Raw genomic sequence first — 25,275 nt, forward strand, 5'->3', positions numbered from 1 at the left:
CTGGGGGTGGCCCGTCAGGAAATCCAGGATCCAGTTGCAGAGGGCAGATGTTTAGTCCCAGGGTGCTTAGTTTATTGATGAGCTTTGAGGACACTATTGTGTTGAACGCGGAGCTGTAGTCAATGAATAGCATTCTCACATAGGTGTTGCTTTTGTCCAGGTGGGAAAGGGCAGTGTGGAGTGCAATAGAGATTGCATCTGTAGATCTGTTGGGGCTGTATTCAAATTGGAGTGGGTCTAGAGTTTATGGGATAATGGTGTTGATGTGAGCCATGAACAGCCTTTTAAAGCACTTAATGGCTCCAGACGTGCTACGTAGTCATTTAGGCAGGTTACCTTGGTGTTCTTGGGCACAGGGACTATGGTGGTCTGCTTGAAACATGTTGGTATTACAGACTCAGTCAGGCACAGGTTGAAAATGTTAGTGAAGACACTTGTCAATTGGTCAGCGTATGCTCGGAGTACACGTCCTGGTAATCCATCTGGCCCTGCGGCCTTGTGAATGTTGACATGTTTAAAGGTCTTTCTCACATTGGCTACAGAGAGCGTAATCACACAGTTGTCCGCATGCTTCAGTGGTGCTTGCCTCGAAGTGAGCATAGAAGTAATTTAGCTCATCTGGTAAGCTTGTGTCACTGGGCAGCTCGTGGCTCTGCTTCCCTTTGTAGTCTGTAATAGTTTGCAAGTCCTGCCACACCCGATGAGCATCGTAGCCAGTGTAGCACGGTTCAATCTTAGTCCTGTATTGACGCTTTAACTGCTTGATGGTTTGTCTGAGGGCAGTGGAATTTCTTTTAAGCCTCCGGGTTAGAGTCCCGCTCCTTGAAAGCGGCAGCTCTACCCTTTAGCTCGGTGCGGATGTTGCCTGTAATCCATGGCATCTGATTGGGGTATGTACGTATGGTCACTGTGGGGACGATATCTTTGTCATCTGACCACTTCTTTATTGACCGAGTCACTGGTGCTTCCTGATTTTGTTTTTACTTGTAAGCAGGAATCAGGAGACTATAATTATGGTCAGATCTGCCAGATGGAGGGTGAGGGAGAGCTTTGTACGTGTCTCTAGATTTTTAGATTTTCCCCTCTGGTTGCACATTTTACATGCTGGTGGAAATGAGGTCAAATGGATTAAGTTTCCCTGCATTAAAGTCCCCGGCCACTAGGAGCGCCGCCTCTAGGTGAGCATTTTCCTGTTTGCTTATGGCCTTATACAGCTCAGTGAGTGGGGACTTAGTGCCAGCATCGGTTTGGGGTGGTAAATAGACAGCTACGAAAAATAAAGTGGAAAACTTTCTTGGTAAATAGTGTGGTCTACAGCTTATCATGAGATACTCTACCTCAGGTGAGCATAACCTCGAGACTTCCTTAATATTATATTTAGTTTACCAGCTGTTGTTTACAAATATACACAGACCGCCACCCCTTGTCTTATCGGAGGCAGCTGTTCTATCTTGTCAATACAGCGTAAAACCGGCCAGCTGTATTTTATCCATGTGGTCGTTCATCCACGACTCGATGAAAAATAAGATATTACAGTTTTTAATGTCCCGTTGGTAGGATATTTGTGATCGTAGCTCGTCTATTTTATTATCCAATGATTGTACGTTGGCTAATAGGGCTGATGGTAGATTACCCACTAGCCGTTGGATCCTTACAAGGCACCCCGACCTACGTCCCTGATATCTCCGTCTCTTTCTCCTGCGAATGATGGGGATGTTGGCCTTGTCGGTTGTCTGAAGTCAATCCTTTGCGTCCGACTCGTTAAAGAGAAAATCTTTGTCCAGTACGAGGTGAGTAGTCGCTGTCCTGATATCCAGAAGCTATTTTCGGTCATAAGAGACGGCGGCAGAAACATTATGTGCAAAATAAGTTACAAATAATGTGAAAACATACACACAATAGCACAATGGTAAATGGCAGCCACCTCCACCTGCGCCATTCAATCAGTCTTTTATTCTTTGATTTTGCACCAGCAGCTACTGCTGAGTCAAGTAGACATCAGCAAAGATGAAAAAAATGCAAAACACCTTATCTCTTTTGTTAAATAGTCTAATTAATTCATTCCACTGGTGTCCATTCTCAAAGGAGCAGAACAGTTGTAACTGACTCTATTAAGAAAGACAGTTGACCTATCAGAATAAAAGGAAATCACGTCTCTGAGCGGCCCCGAGATGGGAGTGGAACTGCTGTTCCTCTGATCATATCAGTTATTTAACACTAGAAAACACCTCTTCTCTCGCCCTACTTCTATTCATCTGACAGTGAAATTATGCAAAACGACAACTAGGATCACAATGGAAATAAGTGTTGTTTAATGCTTTCATGTGTTATCCTCTCTGGGATTGGTATTTTCTTAAGTGTAGGCCACAATCGTATATAAAAATAAAAACAACAAATCAGGTCAACTGTTACAGTAGCTTTTCAACCCCATTGTTTCTGATTGATGCCTTCTATCCTCCCCATGCAGACGCCTCTACCAAAGTTTCAAGACCCTGACCCTATAGAACCTAGCGCATCTATATCATCTATACCAGAGGACAGCATGGAGACTATCACCAAGACCCTACGACAAGGTATCAGCTAGCTCCACATTCCTACTCCACATCCTCTGTTCTGATTGGTTCAGATGAATCCTGAACTCTCTCTCCCCAGACTAGCTGGCCTTGCTAGCCATAATAAACTACACTTAATTTAAGATCCCCTTCGGGATCAGCATGCACTGAGCGAACATTTACTTGTGTTGTATTACCTGAGATAGCTCCAGCATGCTAACCATTATGACTACTATGAGGCACACTATTAGGGCGACAGGTAGTCCAGTGGTTAGAGCGTTAGAGCGTTAGGTCTAAAACTGAAAGGTTGCTGGTTCGAATACCCAAGCTTACAAGGTGAAACATTTGTCGATGTACCCTTGATCTTGGCACTTAACCCTAATTTGCTCCAGAGACGTCGTACTGTTATGGCTGACCCTGTGAAACAACACATTTCACTGTCATATTGAATCCAGTTTTATTGGTCACATGCACCGAATACAACAGGTGTAGTAGACCTTTGCCTGAAATGCTTACTTACAAGCCCTTAACCAACAATGCAGTTTTAAGAAAAATAAGAGTTAAGAAAATATTTACTAAATATACTAAAGTAAAAAATAAATAAATAAGTAACACAATACAATAACGAGGCTTTATAAAGCGGGTACCGGTACCGAGTCAATGTGGGGTTACAGGTTAGTTGAGGTAAAATATACATGTAGGTAGGAGTAAAGTGACTATGCAGAGATAATAAACAGCGAGTAGCAGTGGCTTAAAAAAAGGGGGGAGGGTCAATGCAGATAGTCTGAGTAGCCATGTGATTAACTGTTCAGCAGTCTTATGGGTAGGGGATAGAAGCTGCTAAGGAGCCTTTTGGACCTAGACTTGGCGCTCTGGTACCGCTTGCCGTGCGGTAGCAGAGAGAACAGTCTGTGACAATAAACATAATTTTTGTATATTTTTGTACACATTCATTAACACATCAACATGTGTATGTTTGCCAGAGGTCAGCTTGGAGCAGCAGCATGGAGGAGATCCTAAAGAGGATGTCTTCATCACAGAAGTTGCATACTGTGAACAGGCGGCCATCTTGTTGAAACAGGCCATGCTGCCACAGATACAGAACAACGGCCGGAAGAGGAAGGAGGACGGCACACTGCCTGTAAGAGTGTCTCTCTCTCTCGCCCCCCCCCCCCCCCCCCCCCCCCCCCCGTACAGTATGTTAGATAACAGTGTTAGGAAATGATATAATTCATTATTAAGTATAAGACAAAGAAAGTACATCTTCACTTCTAGTACATGTTTGTCTTTCTCACGCAGAGCTTGAAGTAAAACGCAGTGAGACACCTCACTCATAATATTATATAACCGGGGTTACAGTAAGTAACTTGAAGTTATATTTAAATTACTTGTTCGTTGCCCCACTATGGGGATATAAACAACTCCCTTAGTGTTCATATACTCTCCGAAGCCAAGTCTAGACAGGATCAACCCTCAGAAGTTCCGACACTAAGCTCCATGTGCATTAACAAGGGCGCAGTGACGTTGTCAGTAGAACCTCATGAAGTTCCCCAACATGCCTCATTACAGACCTTTTGAACAGAGACACTTTGAGCAATGCCCATGATGCAGCCATACCTCTGGTGGAGTGAGCCCTCGGGATCTCCGGAGGTGGTAAACCCTTGCTATTCTATGCCACTATAATAGCCTCCACTATCCAATTGGATAAACGCCGGAGAGAAATGGGTCTCCCTGCGTGGGGAGGTGCCCAAGAGACAGTGCTGATCGCTCTTTTGTAGGGCTCTCGTCCTGTCCATCTACAGTTGAAGTCGGAAGTTTACATACACCTTAGCCAACTACATTTAAACTCAGTTTTTCACAATTCCTGACATTTCATAATTTTCCTGTCTTAGGTCAGTAAGGATCACCACTTTATTTTAAGAATGTGAAATGTCAGAATAATAGAGAGAGAATTATTTATTTCAGCTTTTATTTCTTTCATCACATTCCCAGTGGGTCAGGAGTTTACATACACTCAATTAATATTTGGAAGCATTGCCTTTAAATTGTTTAACTTGGGTCAAATGTTTCGGGTAGCCTTCCACAAGCTTCCCACAATAAATTGGGTGAATTTTGGTTTGTAGGCCTCCTTGCTCGCACACTCTTTTTCAGTTCTGCCCACACATTTTACATAGGATTGAGGTCAGGGGTTTGTGATGGCCACACCAATACCATGACTTTGTTGTCCTTAAGCCATTTTGCCACAACTTTGGAAGTATGCTTCCAAAGTTGTCCATTTGGAAGACCCATTTGGGGTTATTGTCCATTTGGAAGACCCATTTGCGACCAAGCTTTAACTTCCTGACTGATGTCTTGAGATGTTGCTTCAATATATCCACGTAATTTTCCTGCCTCATGATGCCATCTATTTTGTGAAGTTCACCAGTCCCTCCTACAGCAAATCACCCCCACAACATGATGCTGCCACCCCCATGCTTCAGGGTTGGGATGGTGGTGTTCGGCTTGCAAGCCTCCCCCTTTTTCCTCCAAAAATTGACCATGGTCATTATGGCCAAACAGTTATATTTTTGTTTCATTAGACCAGAGGACATTTCTCCAAAAAGTACGATCTTGGTCTTCATGTGCAATTGCAAGCCGTAGTCTGGCTTTTTTATGGTAGTTTTGGAGCAGTGGTTATGTCGATACAGGATTCGTTTTACTGTGGATATAGATACTGTTGTACTTTCCTCCAGCATCTTCACAAAGTCCGTTGCTGTTGTTCTGGGATTGAATTTCACTTTTCACATCAAAGTACGTTCATCTCTAGGAGACAGAACACGTCTCATTCCTGAGCGGTATGACAGCTGCATGGTCCCATGGTGTTTATCCTTGGGTACTATTGTTTGTACAGATGAATGTTGTACCTTCAGGTGTTTGGAAATTGCTCCCAAGGATGAACCATACTTTCTGAGGTCTTGGATGATTCTTTAGATTTATTTTTCTTCTTTTGATTTTCCCATGATGTCAAGCAAAGAAGCACTGAGTTTGAGGGTAGACCTTGAAATACATCGACAGGTACACCTCCAAAAGACTCAAATGATGTCAATTAGCCCATCAGAAGCTGTTCCAAGCTGTTTAAAGGCACAGTCAACTTAGTGTATGTAAACTTCTGACCCACTGGAATTGTGATACAGTGAATTATAAGTGAAAGAATCTGTCTGTAAACAATTGTTGGAAAAACTACTTGTGTCATGCACAAACTAGATGTCCTAACCGACATGCCAAAACTATAGTTTGTTAACAAGAAATTTGTGGAGTGGTTTAAAAACAGGTTTTAATCACTCCAACCTAAGTGCATGTAAACTTCCAACTTCAACTGTACATATCCCAACCAGAAGCCATGGATTACAGGCAACATCCGCACCCGGCTAAAGGCTAGAGCTGCGGCTTTCAAGGAGTGGGACACTAATCTGGACGCTTATAAGAAATCCCACTAGGCCCTCAGACGAAGCATCAAACAGGCAAAGCGTCAATACAGGACTAAGATTGAATCCTACTACACAAGTCAAGAAATTTGTGGAGTGGTTGAAAAACATGTTTTAATGACACCAACCTAAGTGTATGTAAACTTCCGACTTCAACTGTAGAGGTGGAGTTGGAAAGAGGTGGAAATGTTATTCCTCCATGGAGGAGAAGAGTGGTGGATGAAAGGCCAACAGCTCTAAAGTGAGGCGATTATAAGCACGACTGACTTCAGGCACAAAAGCGGGGTTAGGTTGTAATGTAACCTCGGATAAGCCTGGGGCAAAGCACAGACACGAGTGGTGGGCTGACAATGCGTGCAGCTCTCCTACCCACTTGTAATGGCTAATAGTAATGTGGATTTAAAGGAGTGAAATCAAATTTCCACGCATTCCAGCGGCTCGAACGGTGGCTGTGAAATGGCCTCAAGCATAACAAAAAGATACCAGGATGGATACCAGCTGTTGTCTATTAGACGTAGGCGACACCCGACCTTCATAAAACATCAGATCAGGGAGAGATGGCTGCCAAATACACCTTTTACAATGAAAAAAAGTTTTTTTCATCGTCCAAAAGGTCCTGTAGAAAGCAGAGTACGTCTGGAATGGAGCAAAAAAATTGAATTCTTTGTTTTTTCCCCATGGGGCCTGGGTCTGCGGGGTATACAGAAGTTCAAAGGCTTCACCCTCCTTCTTACAGATGTCACATTTCTGAAGCATGTAAGTGACAGATGGACCAAACAGTAAACAGCGGGCACAAACGATTGGTCACTGCCTGGGGGATAGGGCTCTAGAAAATCAGCAGCAGCCCTCTTCTGATAGTGGGCGAGGGAAAAATCTGTCTTCTTCATGAGAGGGGGCAGGGCCAGGCACCATGTGAGCTGTGCCCTAATCCTCTCTGCCGCTGTGGACAGGCCCCTAAGCCGGTCTGGTTGCACCCTCTGGCGGCTTTTATGGAGAGTCGCTCCCTATAGAAATCACACGTCTCTGTACCCCTTGGCAAGGGGGAAAAATAGCATTATATTTCTGGAGGTGAAGTGCTGTAAGCATGGTGTGGGAACAGTGCTTGGTGGCGACTGAATTTTACCTGTCCAGCCTTGGCTTGAACACAAAGTGGTACAGAGGGTAGAGCTTTAGCTTGTGGGCTACTTGTGTCCAGTTACAACTACCATCATCTAGCCTGTCTCAATGCCATCTCATGGACCAGATCATAGAATTGGGACAAAGAAACTGGGTGCTAGATAAACTATGTATGAGGGTAGGGAAATGGGAACCTGGCGTTTTGCACCCCGACAGCACAAGCACAGGCATCGTGACCACCCTTACATGGCTAAGAAGGATGGGCCCTGAAAGTCCCCCTGAGTTGCTCGCGATCTGCCTTGGCTGTCTCTTCCAGGCCCAAAGGGCAAATTGGGAGAGGAAGGTGGAGTCTCCCTGGGTACTGGCCACAGTCCTGGGGGGATACAAACTCCAGTTCCAATGCACACCACCGTCCTACAGAGGCATCTGGGTCATCTCGGTGGCAAATGGGGTGAGGAAGGATACGCTCCGGGTGGAGATAGCCTCGCTCCTGAGCATGGACGCAATCAGAAAGGTAGAGCTACTAGAACAGCTAAGTGGGTTCTACTCCACGTATTTCATAGTTCCAAAAAAGGATGACAGCTTTCGGCTGATCCTGATCCTGCACGGCCTCAACAAATGTTTAAAAGAGCTCAAGTTTAAGATGCTCACGCCAGCGCGGGTATCAGGCAGTCTAGAGCGGCCAATGGTTCACCACGCTTGACTTGAAGGATGCGTACTTCACGTTCCTGTTCATCGAGATCAATGAAATGACCTCCGGTTTGCCTTCAAAGGAGTGGCTTACGAATTTAAAGTCCTCCCGTTCGGCCTCGCTGTTGCCGTCCGTTCACAAAGTGCATGGACACAGTCGTGTCCTAGGATATTCTAGTGCTGAACTGCCTGGACGACTGGCTGGTGTGTGCTCAATCAAGAGAGCAAGCTACAGCAGACACAAAGATAATCTTGAAGCTCATTCAAGACCTGTGCCTCACCCTGAACAGGGAGAAGACCTGTTGATCGACTCAACTCTTATGAGAGCACGTCTACCTCAGGTGAGATTGGAGAAGATACAGGCCTACGTAGACCGTTTCCGGCTTGGACAAGCCGTGTCCGTATTAGAGTGCCAGAAGACACTTGGCCTCCTCACGTCAGCTTCTCTGTTGATTCCGCTGGGCCTTCTTCACAGCAGGCCACTCCAGCGATGGTTCCAATATCACCATATATACCAGAGACGACACAGACATTGTCAGCGACAAATGCATGTGTGAGGACTCTGTTGAAATGGCACTCTCACTCCTCCTACCTGTTGGAGGGAGTAACACTGAACAGAGTTCACCACAGGGAGCTTGTGAGCAGCGATGACTTGCTAGCAGGTTGGGGGGCAGTCTTCAGAGGTATGGCAGCGAGCGGACTCTGGAGCTCCACATGGAGTGGCAGTGTGCTGGAGCTCAGGACAGTTCGCCTGTCACCCTTGCCCTTCTTGGAGGGGAATTTTGTATTTTTTTATTTAACCTTTATTAACTAGGCAAGTCAGTTAAGAACACATTTTTATTTACAATGACAGCCTACACCGGCCAAACCCGTACGACGCAGGGCCAATTATGCGCCGCCCTATGGGACTCCCAATCACCGCCAGTTGTGATACAGCCTGGATTCGAACCAGGGTGTCTGTAGTGACGCCTCAAGCACGGAGATGCAGTGCCTTAGACCGCTGCACCACTCGGGAGCCCATGTCCTGATCAGATCAGACAACACCACGGGAATGGCGTATATCATTCACCGGGGGGGGATCTTCCTGAGACTCCTCCCCTGTGAGGCATTACCCGTAGTGAGACACAGAAGGAGCATTTGAAATGGAACACGTTAAGTAAACACACAAGGCCAACAATATCTTTGTTTTCATTATTTGAGTTATAGTCATTGCATACACAGAGAGAGAGAGAAAAAAAATGTAGAGATGTCTAACAAAAACAAACTGTTTCTGATCCCTTGCTTATATTCTCTCCCCCCCTCACATACAGAGGATGACCTGCCCTCAGTGTCGTCTGGGTGTGACTCGTATCCATGACCTGTCCAATCAGGACATGAAGAAAGTTCGTCAGCTGGCCCTCATCGAAATGACAGCGCTCTGCGACCTGCTGGAGCTCGACGTGAAGAGACACAAAATCTGCAAGAGGAAGATACTAGGTATGTGAACTCCCTGTAACATGACATGAACGCATGCACACCACATGCCTCACCTGTCTCTGCTGCTAAACGCATGTGTCAAGCCCAAGGAGAATGCAAAGTTGTATAGGATTGCTATGCTAACCTTTCTCTCGCTCTCTCATTCAAAGAGAGCGCCTTGTATGGGGTCCCCTTGGCCATGCTGTTGGAGAATGATCAGAAAATCAATCCCACTGCCACCACTCCTCTCATCCTGCAGGCGGTAAGCTAAACAGCTCTAGTTAACATCATCCCATTTCTAATATCTACTGTATATTGAAAACCTGTGCAAGAGCATGATGACCTACATGATTACTGCCCTTCTTAGGTTTAGTTCTATTTCTCTCTCTCCTCTACAGCTGCTCTCTTTCCTGGAGAAGAGCGGAGTAGACTCAGAAGGCATCCTGCGGGTTCCAGGCTCTCAGTCCAGAATCAAGGTGAGATCATTTCAGAATGAACAGACACTTTTTTCCCCACAATCATTCATATCCTCCCTGTCCCTTTCTTGGCCATGGCATATTCTGAGTATATGGAAGGAAGGAATATGACTGAGGATATAGCGCACAGAACTATACCTATTGTCTGTTTTTGTCCCGTGTTTTTTTTTATTAGAAGTTGCAGCAGGATCTGGAGCAGAACTTCTATAGTGGAGGATTCAGTTGGGAAGAGGTCAGCCCCAACGATGCTGCAGCGCTAGTGAAGAAGTTTATTCGAGAGCTGCCTTCTCCACTGCTCACCACAGAGCACCTCAACGCGTTCAGCGCTGTCAGGGGTGAGCCAGAGCAACCACAAACCATACACCAGCTCGTTCCTACACGGCATCAACTCCATGTGCACCAAGACATGTGCTGATTCAGCGGTCACCCATTAGTCAGAGTAACACGCTCATGATGATGTAGCCTGTGATTTACTCGGGCCTTCACAGACCTGCATACTGTGCAAATAGCATGGCAACGTGTCTGAGTGTCATTACTGTATCGATAGCAGAATATAACCCTGCTTGCTCAGTCACGCAACCCGTAGTGTGCATGGTCATAACTATCTAAGCCCGAAGCATAATTACCTAAGTCTTTGCTACTGTATCGATAGCGGAATATAAAAACGCTTATCTCTTTTGTACTTGGTACTTAAAGGTCTAAGAGAAGATAAACAACTTAATAGCCTTTAAGCTGTTCTAATGGAATATGCTAATAATGCAATCGCTTCCTGTACCATTGAATGTCAGCAAAGAAATTATGTAATGATAGACTACCATAATAAATAACGATCTGATTGATGATGACTAGCTCGGCCTTTAGCTTGTGAGGTGAATCTTTATCATTTGTAGACACCTCTTTGTCTGCAGATCAGATCATTGTTGAGCTAAAGGAGAGGAAATTATAGTTCAGATCTATTTATTTAAAAAAAATATATATATACATACACACACACATATATGTGTGTGTGTGTGTATGTGTGTGTGTATGTATGTATGTATGTGTGTATATATATGTGTGTGTGTATATATGTGTGTGTGTATATATATGTGTATACATACATACATACATACATACATACATACATACATACATACATACATATACAGTGCCAGTCAAAAATGTGGACACTCCTGCTCATTCCAGGGTTTTTCTTAATTTTTTACTATTTTCTACATTGTATGTATGTAATAACACATCATGTAGTAACCCTGCTGCTGTGTTCTGTTCGAATTGGACCGATCTACACATTTTCTCTCTGAGAAATTGAGTTAATTTAATCTGATTGTCATAAGATTCCATGACTTTGTCCACACAGGGCATCTCAACACACAAAATACATTTAGATGATTTTCATTACATTTTGGGTGTTTTATTTCACTTGATTTATTTAACACCTTAGGTGTTCCAGGTCCAAAATGACTGGTCATTAGAAATGAATGGGTGAGACTACAATTAGTGTATAAAATTGAGTTCAGGCAGATGGCCATTCATCAGATGGACACACTTCCTCTCCCAGACCCCCACATGCATGTGTGTTTGAGCACACACACACACCTCATTCCACTTCTTGGCTTCCATTGGCAACCCCCACAGGAACCTTTCCCCATTAGAACCTTTCCCCCACGGGAACCGCACCTGCTGGCATTGTCACAAACAATCTCAACATTGTTTCAATAATATATATAACTTTTCTCACAGCTCTGGTATATAAAGCTTTTTTGAGGCCTTGCTCACAATTCATTCTGTGGCAGCACAGTGACCAAACAATATATTGTATGTGAGACTCTTGATCATATCTTTTGATCATGACAATGGTGAGGAAGAGATTGTCCATGTTAAACTTTGACCCAAAACAGTCTGTGATAAATAACACTGTGTTTCATCTGAGTACTTGTTATAGTCAAAATAATCCATACATTATGCTGTTTTTTTACTCAAAAACGAGTTGTATGAGCTCAGGTCAATAAGGCCTACAGGCCATAAATAGCAAATAGAAGTTCAAAACTTGTAATGTTCACAAGAACTTAAGTTGATAAAAAGATCTAACACAATATTAGGTGATAATATATGTATTATTATGGATTTATAATCAGCTATAAATGGGGCGGTGACTTTGGACCGGGAAGACAGAATTAATTCAATATGAAAACAAACAAAACGGGAGGGTTTAACAAATCAAAGAATATTTGAGATTTGAGATTCTTCAAAGTAGCCACCCTTTGCTTTGATGACAGCTTTGCACACTCTTGGCATTCTCTCAACCAGCTTCATGCGGTAGTCACCTGGAATGCATTTCAATTAACAGGTGTGCCTTTTTGTGGAATTTCTTTCCTTCTTAATGCGTTTGAGCCAATCAGTTGTGTTGTGACAAGGTAAGGGTGGTATACAGAAGATTGCCCTATTTGATTAAAGGCCAAGTCCATATTATGGCAAAGAGAATAAGCAAAGACAAACGACAGCCCATCATTACTTTAAGACATGAAGGTCAGTCAATTTGGAACATTTCAAGAACTTGGAAAGTTTCTTCAAGTGCAGTCGCAAAAACCATCAAGCGCTATGATGAAACTGGCTCTCATGAGGACCGTCACAGGAAGGAAAGACAGAGAGTTACCTCTGCTGCAGAGGATATGTTCATTACAGTTAACTGCACCTCAGATTGCAGCCCAAATAAATGCTTCAGAGTTCAAGTAACAGACACATCTCAACATCAACTGTTCAGAGGAGACTGCGTGAATCAGGCCTTCATGGTCGAATTGCTGCAAAGCCAAGAAACACGAGCAATGGACATTAGACCAGTGCAAATCTGTCCTTTGGTCTGATGAGTCCAAATTTGAGGTTTTTGGTTCCAACCGCCATGTCTTTGTGAGACACAGAGTAGGTTAATGGATTATTTCTGCATGTGTGGTTTCCACTGTGAAGCACGGAGGAGATGTGGGGGTGCTTTGCTGGTGACATTGTCTGTGATTTTTCTAGAATTGAAGGCACACTTAACCAGCATGGCTACCACAGCATTCTGCAGTGATACGCCATCCCATCTGGTTTGGGCTTAGTGGGACATTTGTTTTTCAACAGGACAATGAACCAACACACCTCCAGGCTGTGTAAGGGCTATTTGACCAAGAAGGAGAGTGATGGAGTGCTGCATCAGATGACCTGGCCTCCACGATCACCCGACCTCAACCCAATTGAGATGGTTTGGGATGAGTTGGACCGCACAGTGAAGGAAAAGCAGCCAACAAGTGCTCAGCATATGTGGGAACTACTTCAAGACGGTTGGAAGAGCATTCCAGGTGAAGATGGTTGAGAGAATTCCAAGAGTGTGCAAAGCTGTCATCAAGGCAAAGGGTGGCTACCTTGAAGAATGTAAAATATATTTTGATTTGTTTTACACTTTTTTGGTTACTACATGATTCCATGTGTGTTATTTCATAGTTTTGATGTCTTCACTATAAATAGTAAAAGTAAAGAAAAACCCTTGAATGAGTAAGTGTGTCCAAACCTTTGACTGGTCCTGTATATTGAGTTATATTCTGAATTTATTGAACTGATAGAGAGAGAGATTGTGTCAAAGGGCAGTAGGTCAAATTCAAACCTATGCGGACACTGCATGTGTGCCGGAAGCTGCGTCATTACCCATAGACCAGCCAGGCCATAGTTCAGATGTACAGTATTTTGGTTCATTCACACACTGCCTTTCTGTTGATTGTTTTCTGTATTGTTTTATACATACATTTCTGTCTGGTCAGTTCATTCACACCTCATCCTCTGTTTGCTCTACAAAAATAGCATACTGATAGTAATTCTCTGTCCTCTCCTATCCAGACATCCCTGAGCTGAAACAGAAGCTACATGTTCTGAACCTTCTCATTCTTCTTCTGCCTGAACCCAACAGAAACACACTAAAGGTATGTTGATGGATTTTCAAACTGAGGAAGCTCAATAGAGATTTGTTCATACAGTCAACTCCTAATAAATACAATGGCTCGGGACTGTGATTGCATGCACTCAACCAGAGAATGTATTTGAATTGGAAGTGGCTACTAAAGGATTTACTAGGTAGTAGACTAAAGTTATTCCGTGAGGGACCCAAATGTCTATTAGCGATGCACTTTAAATCTCATGCACATCTTGAACTTTCACACTTTTACAGTGCCTTCAGAAAGTATTCACACTTTTACAGTTCCTTCAGAAAGTATTCACACTTGTTGACTTCAAAAAATAAAATTGTGTTACAGCCTGAATTTAAAATGGATTAAATATACGTTTTCTGTCACTGGATTACACACAATACCCCATAATGTCAAAGTGGAATTATGTTTTTAGAAATAACAAAAAAATGTAAAAGCTGAAATGTCCTGAGTCAATAAGTATTCACACCATTTGTTATGGCAAGCCTAAATAAGTTCAGGAGTAAACATTTGCTTAATTAGACACATAAATTCTTTGTTTCATGACTACATCAGCTCTGTAACCCACACATACAAATTATCTGTAAGGTCCCTCACTCGAGCTTTGAATTTCCAACACAGATTCAACCACAAAGACATGGGACGTTTTCCAATGCCTTGCAAAGAATGGCACCTATTGGTAGATGGGTAAAAAAACAAAACAGACATTGAATATCCCTTTGAGCATGGTGAAGTTCTTAGTTACACTTTGGATAGTGAATCAATACACCCAGTCACTACAAAGATACAAGCGTCCTTCCTAACTCAGTTGCCGGAGAGGAAGGAAACCGCTCAGGGATTTCAACATGAGGCCAATGGTGACTTTAAAACAGTTACAGAGTTCAATGGCTGTGATAGGAGAAAACTGAGGATGGATCAACAACATTGTAGTTGCTGCACAATACTAAACTAATTGACGGAGTGAAAAGCAGGAAGCCTGAATAGAATAAAACATAATCCAAAACATGCATCCTGTTTGCAATAAGGCACTAAAGTAATTCTGCAAAAAATGTGGCAAAGCAATTCACTTTTTGGCTTGAATACCAAGTGTTATGTTTGGGGCAAATCCAATACAACACTGAGTACAACTCTCAGTAAAAGTAATCACTGCCAAAGGTGCTTCTACAAACTATTGACTCAGGGGTGTGAATACTTATGTAAATTAGATATTTCTGTATTTCATTTAAGACATTAGCATAAATTACTAAAACCATGTTTTCACTTTGTCATTATGGGGTATTGTGTGTAGATGGGGGAGAAAACACAATATTTAATCCATTTGGAATTCAGGCTGAAACGCAACAAAATGTGGAATAAGTCAATGGGTATGAATCTTTTCTGTTGGCACTGTACATAACATAATGTAGGAGGGGCATTAATGATATGATATGTCTCGCTGACATAATATATTCTGTAAGTGTGCGTTAACTCCTCCATGTATGGCATGAGAGGGCACTCTGTTTCTAGCTTATATATATATACCTTCACATAACTAGGCCACTTTTATCTAACAGTTTTTAATGGATGACTCAAAGTATCTGATCCAATTTAAAGTATAAACGTCTGTTATGCTCCTGCCTTGATGGTTTAAAAAATGTGTGAACATTGTTTTTTAATTAGAATTATATTTCTCCCCAGAAGGGAAAATCCACAGTGTATATCAGACAAAACAACATCTCCCTATGGTTATCACCATTCAAATCAACCATATCAATCTCAACAACAACAAAATGTCAACGTTGACAGGCTCTGTTGGAGTTTCTGAGTAAGGTGGTGTCCAGAGAGAGGAGGAACCGTATGAACCTGTGGGCTGTGTCCACCATCATGGCCCCTAACCTGTTCCTCCACAAAGCCGTGCCCTCCCGCCTCACTGACGGGGGGCCAGGGGTGGAGAAGGGACAGGCCGAGAAGGCTGCTGACATCATGAGGCTCCTCATACGCTACCAGGACTTGCTCTGGACCGTAAGTTAAAGACCTCCAGGCTTTACCACCAACATCAAACAAAACACAAACACAACATTCAAGTATCTTTTTAATCTTCTTCCTCCTTAGCATCTAGGATGGGTGGTAGGTTCACGTTACGCAACTCACACTCACTGTAAACAAAATGCCGTCAAACAGCTGAACCGGGTGAATTCATGAAATTGCTTCTCCCTTATAGATCCCCAACTTCCTGATGAGCCAGGTGCGAAAACTGAATGAGAACCGTAACCGGAGGTACCAGTTCTACGACCGACGCATCAAGAACCTGCTGAGGAAAATACACCAAGACAGCAAGGACAAACCTGACAAGAACTCATCAGAGGTAGGCTCTCAAACTGGCCAGGATGTTTGTTGTGGAGTTGGTTGGGAGAAGAAGACCCTGGGCCATTGTCACTTGTAAATGAGATTTTTAATCTCAACGAAGGTCACCCATATAAAGGATGTGAATAAAATAAGCAGAAGACTGTATGTCGCTCTGGATGACTGCCAAATGATGCAAATGTAAAATGTCAGAAAGATTTCCGTCGTCACAAATGGATTATTATCCCCTCCCTCATCTCCCCCCACCAGCCGTGTCGTACAGTGAAGATCCAGGTGGGAGATCTGATGAGCAGCACCATGGAGGTGCAGGTTAACATCAGCTCTAGGGCTTCAGACCTGCTGGCTCAGTTCCACAGGCACCTCTGCAGCTCTGACAACACCAAGAGGTACAGTACACTACAATCAATCAATCAATCAAATGTATTTAGTATAAATCCCTATAGACCAACACACAATTTTAGAAAGCTAATACTTCAGAAATACTGCATTGCCTACTCACTGGGTAGAAATGGAGAATGTGGAAGTTTTGAAGGTGTTTCACAAAATCAATTGCATCCGTTTGTACTTTATCATAGGAACGGTTCGGTATCCCACCCAGACTGTGCCATCTATGAAGTGGGAGGAAATATCGGTAGGTACCACAACACAAACCTTTGCTCCGTAATAAGACTATTTACCAGACCCTGCTTCAAATACTATTTGAATTCTTTCAAATACTTTCAGTGTTTGCTTTCTTTCTATTGGTTCAATTTCAACAGGCGAGCTCAATCAAGCACAGCTAAATACACGATTTAATCTAGCATTGAATCCAGGTTTGCTATCTTCTCAGGCTGAGAGCCACATTAGAAAATTACATGAGTGACTCTGACATTTGCATGTCTTTCTGCTCATTGAACTGATTACACTGGCCAGGTCTTACGCAATGAACTGGATACAGGGAAGGGGCATAGAGAGGGAGAGAGGCCGAGAGAGGGGGAGCAGGTGGGGGGGAGCGAGCCATCTGTGTACATCTGCAGTTATCGGAGCAGACAAATTCTTACACATGTATCTACTGTATGATACTGTGCTCTCACAGACCCAACCACTCAAACACACTATTTCCTTTGTACGTGCATTCACGGAACTTAACCATTCCCATTCACATGATTGCGCCAGGGGCAAAGTTGGCACCTGTTTGACAGTAAAGCAGAAAACACTGTTTCAAACTGTTATCAACATCTCTCTCGCAGAATACATTTTATCTCAATGACAGTAACCTGTATAAATCAAATCAAATTTGTATTTGTCACATGCGCCGAATACAACACGTGTAGACCTTACAGTGAAATGCCTACTTACAAGCCCTTAACCAACAATGCTGTTTTAAGAAAAAACCTTTGAAAAATAAGAGATAAGAATAACATATGATTAAAGAGCAGTGGTAAATAACAATATACAGGGGGTACCGGTACAGAGTCAATGTGGAGGCTATATACAGAGGGTACCGGTACAGAGTCAATGTGGAGGCTATATACAGGGGGTACCGGTACAGAGTCAATGTGGAGGCTATATACAGAGGGTACCGGTACAGAGTCAATGTGGAGGCTATATACAGGGGGTACCGGTACAGAATCAATGTGGAGGCTATATACAGGGGGTACTGGTACAGATTCAATGTGCGGAGGCTATATACAGGGGGTACCGGTACAGATTCAATGTGCGGAGGCTATATACAGGGGGTACCGGTACAGAGTCAATGTGGAGGCTATATACAGGGGGTACCGTTACAGAGTCAATGTGGAGGCTATATACAGGGGGTACCGGTACAGATTCAATGTGGAGGCTATATACAGGGGGTACTGGTACAGATTCAATGTGCGGAGGCTATTTACAGGGGGTACCGGTACAGATTCAATGTGCGGAGGCTATATACAGGGGGTACCGGTACAGAGTCAATGTGGAGGCTATAACAGGGAGTACCGGTACAAAGTCAATGTGGAGGCTATATACAGGGGGTACTGGTACTGATTCAATGTGGAGGCTATATACAGGGGGTACCGGTACAGATTCAATGTGCGGATGCACCAGTGTCGAGGTAATTGACGTAATATGTACATGTAGGTAGAGCTATTTAAGTGACTATGCATAGATAATAACAGAGTAGCAGCAGCGGTATGCAAATTGGTGCGGTATGCAAATTGGAGTGGGTGTAGGATTTCTGGGATAATGGTGTTGATGTGAGCCATGACCAGCCTTTCATGGCTACAGATGTGAGTGCTACGGGTCGGTAGTCATTTAGGCAGGTTAACTTAGTGTTCTTGGGCACAGGGACAATGGTGGTCTGCTTGAAACATGTTGGTATTACAGACTCAGACTGGGAGAGCTTGAAAATACCAGTGAAGACACTTGCCAGTTGGTCAGCGCATGCTCGGACTAAACGTCCTGGTAATACGTCTGGCCCTGCGGCCTTGTGAATGTTGACCTGTTTAAAGGTCTTACTCACATCGGCTGCGGAGGGCGTGATCACACAGTTGTCCGGAACAGCTGATGCTCTCATGCTTGTTTCAGTGTTACTTGCCTCAAAGCGATCATAGACGTTATTTAGCTCGTCTGGTAGGCTCGTGTTACTGGGCAGCTCTCGGCTATTCATCCCTTTGTAGTCTGTAATAGTTTGCAAGCCCTGCCACATCCGATGAGCGTCGGAGCCAATGTAGTACGATTCGATCTTAGTCCTGTATTGATGCTTTGCCTGTTTGATTGTTAAATTACAAAATCTGTCCTTCAGTATTGAATCAACCTTGTGTTGTTCTGTTCTGTCCCATAGGTGAACACTGCCTAGACCCAGAGACCCATCTCCTGGACCTGTACAACACCAACCCCAGTGGGGAATGGGTCATCAAACTGAAACCACTGGTCACCACCAGGGGGCTGCACCAATAAGAGACAGCCGCAGGCAAAGGGAGAGACCAGTAGGGATCTTCAAGAGCCAGCCAGAGGAGGAGAGAGACCAGGAGGAGGAAGTTGCTGCTGCTGTTAAAAAAACAAACCACCTCAATATTGAGCCCTCTCATTGAGCCTTCTCTCCCCCTTTCCTCTGCTCAATGCAGGGGAGGCCAGACTAGGAGGTGCAAAGCAGAGAGAGACAGAGAGGGGGAGCTACTGCTCAAAAACACTCCACCTCCACACCTTCAGATGGAAGAGAGGCTGAGGCTTCTTCTTGGCTTGGCAGCTCTCAGCCAATCACCTCCCAGCATCCGCAGGAACCCAGATGGGGATCTGATGCACCGCTGCTTACAACAGCAGCCACAGAGTCTCTCTCACTCCCTCTCTCTCACTCTCTCTTTCTTTTTGCTAGCTCTCCATTCCTTCTTCTCAGACATTTGATCACAAAAGGAATGGGAGTGGAACATGTACAGTATATCTGTTTTCCTTTTTTGTCTCTTTCACAGAGGGACAGTCAGAGACTCTAATGAGCTGATAGCCCCATGTCCTGTCCCTTCTGTATGACTTTGGCTCTGTTCTTTCTGGGGCCTTTGGGCCCTGTCCCTGTAGACTCTCAATAAGAGCCCTAATCAGAGCAGAGGACAGAGATCCTTCTTCTCTTTAAGGGGTCAAAGGTCAGCCTTTAGGACATTACTACTGGACCCCATAAAGGGAACCGTTGTTTAATAACAGAGAGTGAAGCTGGACTTCGTTTCTGTTTTCTCATTTTTGTTTTTGATGAATGAAGGATTTTAAGTATTGAATCTGGCGATGGATTGATTGACTATTTATAATTGATTGGATGTGTCTATCTGTATGTACGTGTATGTAGTCATGAATGTTGTCCTTTGAAATGAATAGGTATGTTTGTTGCTGAAATAGTTAGTAACATAAGTCATGTGAGCTCATCCAGTCTTTTTGGGGGCTTTTTACAGTGTTATTGCTCTTATACAGTACCTTGGTTGATGAGTTGTATTTTGATGCACTTCTGCATCCCTCTTTTTCTATTTCTATTACCCATTTGTCATCCGTTCCTCTTTAAAATACATGTCATACAGTTCCAGTCAAAAGTTTGGACACGCCTACTCAAGTGTTAAACAAATCAAAATATATTTTATATTTGAGATTCTTCAGACTGTTGGAAAAGCATTCCAGGTTAAGCTGGTTGAGAGAATGCCAAAAGTGTGCAAAGCTGTCATCAAGGCAAAGGGTGGCTACTTTGAAGAATCTCAAATATGAAATATATTTGTATTTGTTTAATACTTTTTCTGGTTACCACATGATTCCATATGTGTTATTTCATAGTTCTGATGTCTTCGCTATTATTCTACAATGTAGAAAATAGTAAAAAATAAAGAAAAACCCTTGAATGAGTACGTGTCCAAACTTTTGACTGGTACTGTATATGAAATGTATTAATAGTGTTTACACGTTTTTGATGATGCTCAGATGTTAGAGACAGTATGCAACACCATCATTGGAGGCTGTTGTGGGAAGGACGACTCATACTATTAGCAGGAATGGAGCTAATGCAATGCTATCAAACAAATGGAACCCATGTGTTTGATGTATTTGATACCATTCCATTTATTCCTATCCAGCCATTACCACGAGCCTGTCCTAAGGTGCCACCAACCTCCTGTGACCACCATGTACATTATTTTCCACAACATGACAACCTACCATTGATTTACAGTGGGGTCTGAAATGACTGACACCCTTAATAAAGATGAGCATAAATGACTGTATAAAATAAATCATTCAAATACTGAGCTATATCGTATACTAAAAAAAATAGGAAATTATATTATTTTATTCGAATTGAATTGTTCAGAGAACGAGATTTTGTGTAACAAATAATATTATAACCATTTATTTGTGGATTTTGATGTGTGCATGAGGTTATTCTCTTGCTGGACGATCCACTTCCTGCCAAGTTTCAGCCTCCTAGCAGAGGCAACTAAGTTTGGGCTAAAATGTCCTGGTATTGGGTAAAGTCCATGATTACGTTGACCTTAACAAGGGCCTCCGGACCAGTGGAAGCAAATAACCCCATAACATCAAAGATCCACCACCATATTTTACAGTAGGTACAGTGCCTTCGGAAAGTATTCAACTCCCTTGACTGTTTCCACATTTTGTTGAGTTACAAAGTGGAATTAAAATGTATTTCATTGAATTTTTTAAATAATCTACACAAAATACTCTGTCATGTCAAAGTGGAAGAAAAATTCTAACATTCTTTTTTAAATATGAAAAATAAAACTAATATGTCTTTAATTATTCAACCCCCTGAGTTAGAAACACCTTTAGCAGCAATTACAGATGTGAGTATTTCTGGGTAATTACACGTGTAAGAGCTTTGCACACCTGGATTGTACAACATTTGCCCATCATTCTTTAAAAAATGATTTAACCTCTGTCAAGTTGGTTGTTGATCATTGCCAGATAACCATTTTCATGTCTAGCCATAGATTTTCAAATAAATATAAATCGAAACTGAAGCATGGCCACTCAGGAACATTCAATGTCATCTTAGTAAGCAACCAAACTGTAGATTTGGCCTTGTCATTTGTCTCCCATTGTCTATTGGAAAGCAGACTGAACCAAGTTTTCCTTTAGGATTTTACCTTTACCTATTCCATTTATTTTTATCCCAAAAATAATGATCTTGTCCATGCCGATGACAAGCATACCCATAACATGATGCAGCCACCACTAATGCTTGAAAATATGAGTGGTACTCAGTGATGTGTTGTCTTGGATTTGACCCAAACATAATGCTCAGTATTCAGGACAAAATGTTAATTTCTTTACCACATTTTGTGCAGTATGACTTTAGTGCCTTTTTGCAAGCAGGATGCATGTTTTGGAATATTTTCATTCGGTACAGGCTTCCTTCTACAAGGTTAGTATTGTGGAGTAACTACAAAGTTGTCAATCCATCCAAATTTTCAAATTACTATTGGCCTCATTATGAAAGCAGTTTACTTCCTCTCTGGCAACTGAGTTATGAAGGACGCCTGTATCTTTGTAGTGAATGGGTGTATTGATACATCATCCAAAGCCTAATTAATAACACCATACTCAAAGGAATATTCAGTGTTTTTTAAAATATTTTTTTTATACCCATTTATCAATCGGTGCCCTTCTTTGCGAGGCATTGGACAACCTCCCAGGTATTTTCGTCGGCCCCAAGCAAAATTTTTACCAATCAAAAAATTGTTAGCTGACATTGCTAATTGATCAATTGTCAGTGACTGATAAAACAAGGAAAAACTGCTGATGCACAACCAAATTTTGAACTTACACCTTGTGCATTCTACTATTCTAACTCTCAACAGTAAGTTTAGACCCCGGGACTGAGTTCCTAAAATATATTTTTTATTTTTTGGTTGAGGCCCCCTCAGCGGTCGGGGCCCTAAGCGACCGTTTATGTCGCATATGCCTGGAGCCGGCCCTGCTCCCTGGTCTTTCTGGGGAGATTCTCTACTCACTGAGGGACCTTACAGATATTTGTATGTGTGGGGTACAGAGATGAGGTAGTCATTCATAAATCATGCACACAGATTGGAGTCCATGCAACTTATGTGATTTCTTTTTAAAAGCAAGTTTGTCCTCCTGAACTTATTTAGGCTCGCCATAACAAAGGGGTTGACTACTTACTGACTCAAGACATTTCAACTTTTCATTTTTCTATTAATTTGTGAAGATGATATTCTTAAAACCCAATTCCACTGACATTATAGGTTACTGTGTGTTGAGTGACAAATTGTGAATCTCAATTGAATCCAATTATAAGTTCAGGCTGTAACACAATAAAATGGTGAAAAAGTCGAGGGGGCTGAGTACTTTCTGAAGACACTGTATGGGATGATGTTCTGTTTATGTATTCTCATTGGAACGCCAAACTCACCGCTGGCGTGCGCGGCCAAAGAGCTTCATTTTCATGTCTTCCAACGAATGTAAACGTCTGGAGTTCTCTAAGCGGCATTCGCACTTGGATTGTAACCGGTGCTTTGGTCAGATGACATGAAAATAAGAGCTCTTTTTTGGCCACGCACGCAAGTGGTGGGTTTGGCGTCGAAATGAGAATGCGTGAGCAGAAAATAATTTGGGCGGAAGTGGATCTTCCAGGAGGACAATAACATTTACACATCAACAACCACAAAGAAACGGTTAATTTGCCACAACAGCAACATTTTGCAATGGCCGTCTCAGTCTCCACACTTGAAACCCTTTGAAAACCGGTGGTTTGAATTGAAGAGGGCCGTCCATAAGTGCAGATTAAGGATATAAAGGATCTGGAAAGATTCTGTATGGAGGAATGGTCTAAGATCCCTCCCAACGTGTTCTCCAATCTCATAAAACATTTTAGAAAAAGGCTCAGAGCCGTGATCCTCGCAAGGTGAGGTATTGAAAGGTATTGAAAACATGGGTGGCAATCATTTTTACCCTTACCTTTTTCTCTGAGCAATTGTATTAGTATAAAATAATATAATTTCCCTTTTTATTTTGCATACAAAATAGCTCAGTATTTGAATTATTCATTTTTACTCATCTTTATCAATGGTGTTAATAATTTCGGACCCCACTGTGTATGCTACTCTTCGCAGACATTATGCACCGCTACACACAGTTTAAAATGTTTACACATGCTCAAACACACACACGCTCAAACAAACTGTATAGATCTCATCTCAGTCACAGAAAGTCCTGGTTCTATACAGAGCCAGAGCCACAGAGGAGCCACTACTTCTGTTTGATAAAGAGAATGCTAGTGTGTGTGTGTGTTTTGAGCTTCATTACACAAGCCCAACTGGGCTGTGGCTGAGTCCGTGGCACAGTTCATTGCCCCAGTACAAAGCACTGATGGAACACACACACACACAAAGCAAAGCACTGATGGAGCAGACCTTCTGCTGACATTAATCAGTGGAACTAGGTCACCTTTAAAGCTCTGTTATTCTCAGGGGAACTAGTGACACTTTACACCCTAGATACAGCCCAGCCCAGGCCAGAACACGTGTGGATGTAATGTGTGGGTACATACTGTACACGCTTGCATACTCCATGCACACACACACACACACAAACACAAAATCAACTGAACAATCAACTGGGTCACATGTACTGTATGTGGAGTACTGATGCATGTCCTCCCTATATTGTACTGTTCAATGGCCAATTCTGTGTCCTTTCGTTAGGGCGTAATGTAATTCAAGCCCTTAAAAACAGTGTAATGCAAATGATATGAGGAACACTTGTGTGACAAGCACCTAAGAGATCGCCATGAGAGGTAGCACAAGAAAAGAACAAAAACAGAAACTGTTATTTTACGGTAAAAACCTGAGTCGATGTGTCTTGAGAATATCTTCAATGAATGGACATTGCTTTGTAATAATCTACTTACTATCAAATGCTCCCGCAATGCTCTCAGTTGTACAGCTGACAAAATAATGTAACCTACTGTAGGTTACAGTGGTAGTTGTGTACAGTGGGCTCCGAAAGTATTGACACTCTTGGTAGAAAGGACTGTTTAAAATAAATAATTCAAATACTGAGCTATATTGTATCATTTTATACTATTACAATTTCTCAGAGAAAGAGGTTTTGTCTAACAAGTTATCTTTTTTTTCTTAAAAAGGTAAGGGTGAAAATGATTGACACCCCTGTTTTTAATACCTTTGAATAGCTCATCTTGAGAGGATAACGGCACTGAGCCTTTTTCTAAAATGTTTTATGAGTTGGAGAACACATTGGGAGGGATCTTAGACCATTCCTCCATACAGAATATTTCCAGATCCTTTATATCCTTCATCTGCGCTTATGGACGGCCCTCTTCAATTCAAACCACAGGTTTATAAAAGGTTTCAAGTGCGGAGTCTGAGATGGCCATTGCAAAATGTTGATTGTTGTGGCCAATTAACCATTTCTTTGTGGATTTTGATGTGTGCTTGGGGTTATAGTCTTTGACACTCCAGGTTTTTGGGCTAAAATGTCCACCACCATATTATATTTTACGGTACTGTAGGTAAGGGGTTCTTTTCTGCTCATGCATTCTCATTTCGTCGCCAAACCCACCACTGGTTTGCGTGGCCCAGGAGTTCTATTTTCATGTAATCTGACCAAAGCACTGGTTCCAGTCCAAGTGTCAATGCTGTTAGTAGGATTAGACCCTTTTTTCCCCATTTTTCACCTAAAATGACATACCCAAATAACTGCCTGTTAGGCCCTGAAGCAAGGATATACATATTCTTGGTACCAT

The 25,275-nt window shown here is 42.6% G+C and overlaps 1 protein-coding gene across 3 annotated transcripts in view; it reads left to right on the forward strand.

Moving 5' to 3' along the window:
• LOC110527703 (rho GTPase-activating protein 40) overlaps window positions 1–20,182 on the forward strand; it is a 36,751-nt gene extending 16,569 nt beyond the window's left edge. For all 3 annotated transcript variants that reach the window (XM_036983194.1, XM_036983192.1, XM_036983193.1), the window contains exons 4-15: window positions 2,468–2,573; window positions 3,536–3,693; window positions 9,133–9,298; window positions 9,448–9,539; window positions 9,676–9,753; window positions 9,929–10,088; window positions 13,618–13,700; window positions 15,489–15,704; window positions 15,904–16,047; window positions 16,296–16,432; window positions 16,622–16,677; window positions 18,850–20,182. In XM_036983194.1, the coding sequence (XP_036839089.1) occupies window positions 2,468–2,573; window positions 3,536–3,693; window positions 9,133–9,298; window positions 9,448–9,539; window positions 9,676–9,753; window positions 9,929–10,088; window positions 13,618–13,700; window positions 15,489–15,704; window positions 15,904–16,047; window positions 16,296–16,432; window positions 16,622–16,677; window positions 18,850–18,965 (1,512 nt within the window). In that variant the 3' untranslated portion in view covers window positions 18,966–20,182. The remainder of the gene's footprint in view (window positions 1–2,467; window positions 2,574–3,535; window positions 3,694–9,132; window positions 9,299–9,447; window positions 9,540–9,675; window positions 9,754–9,928; window positions 10,089–13,617; window positions 13,701–15,488; window positions 15,705–15,903; window positions 16,048–16,295; window positions 16,433–16,621; window positions 16,678–18,849) is intronic.
• The last annotated feature ends 5,093 nt before the right edge of the window (window positions 20,183–25,275 follow it).

Source organism: Oncorhynchus mykiss, chromosome 7 (assembly GCF_013265735.2).
Source record: "Oncorhynchus mykiss isolate Arlee chromosome 7, USDA_OmykA_1.1, whole genome shotgun sequence".
Taxonomy (NCBI): domain Eukaryota; kingdom Metazoa; phylum Chordata; class Actinopteri; order Salmoniformes; family Salmonidae; genus Oncorhynchus; species Oncorhynchus mykiss.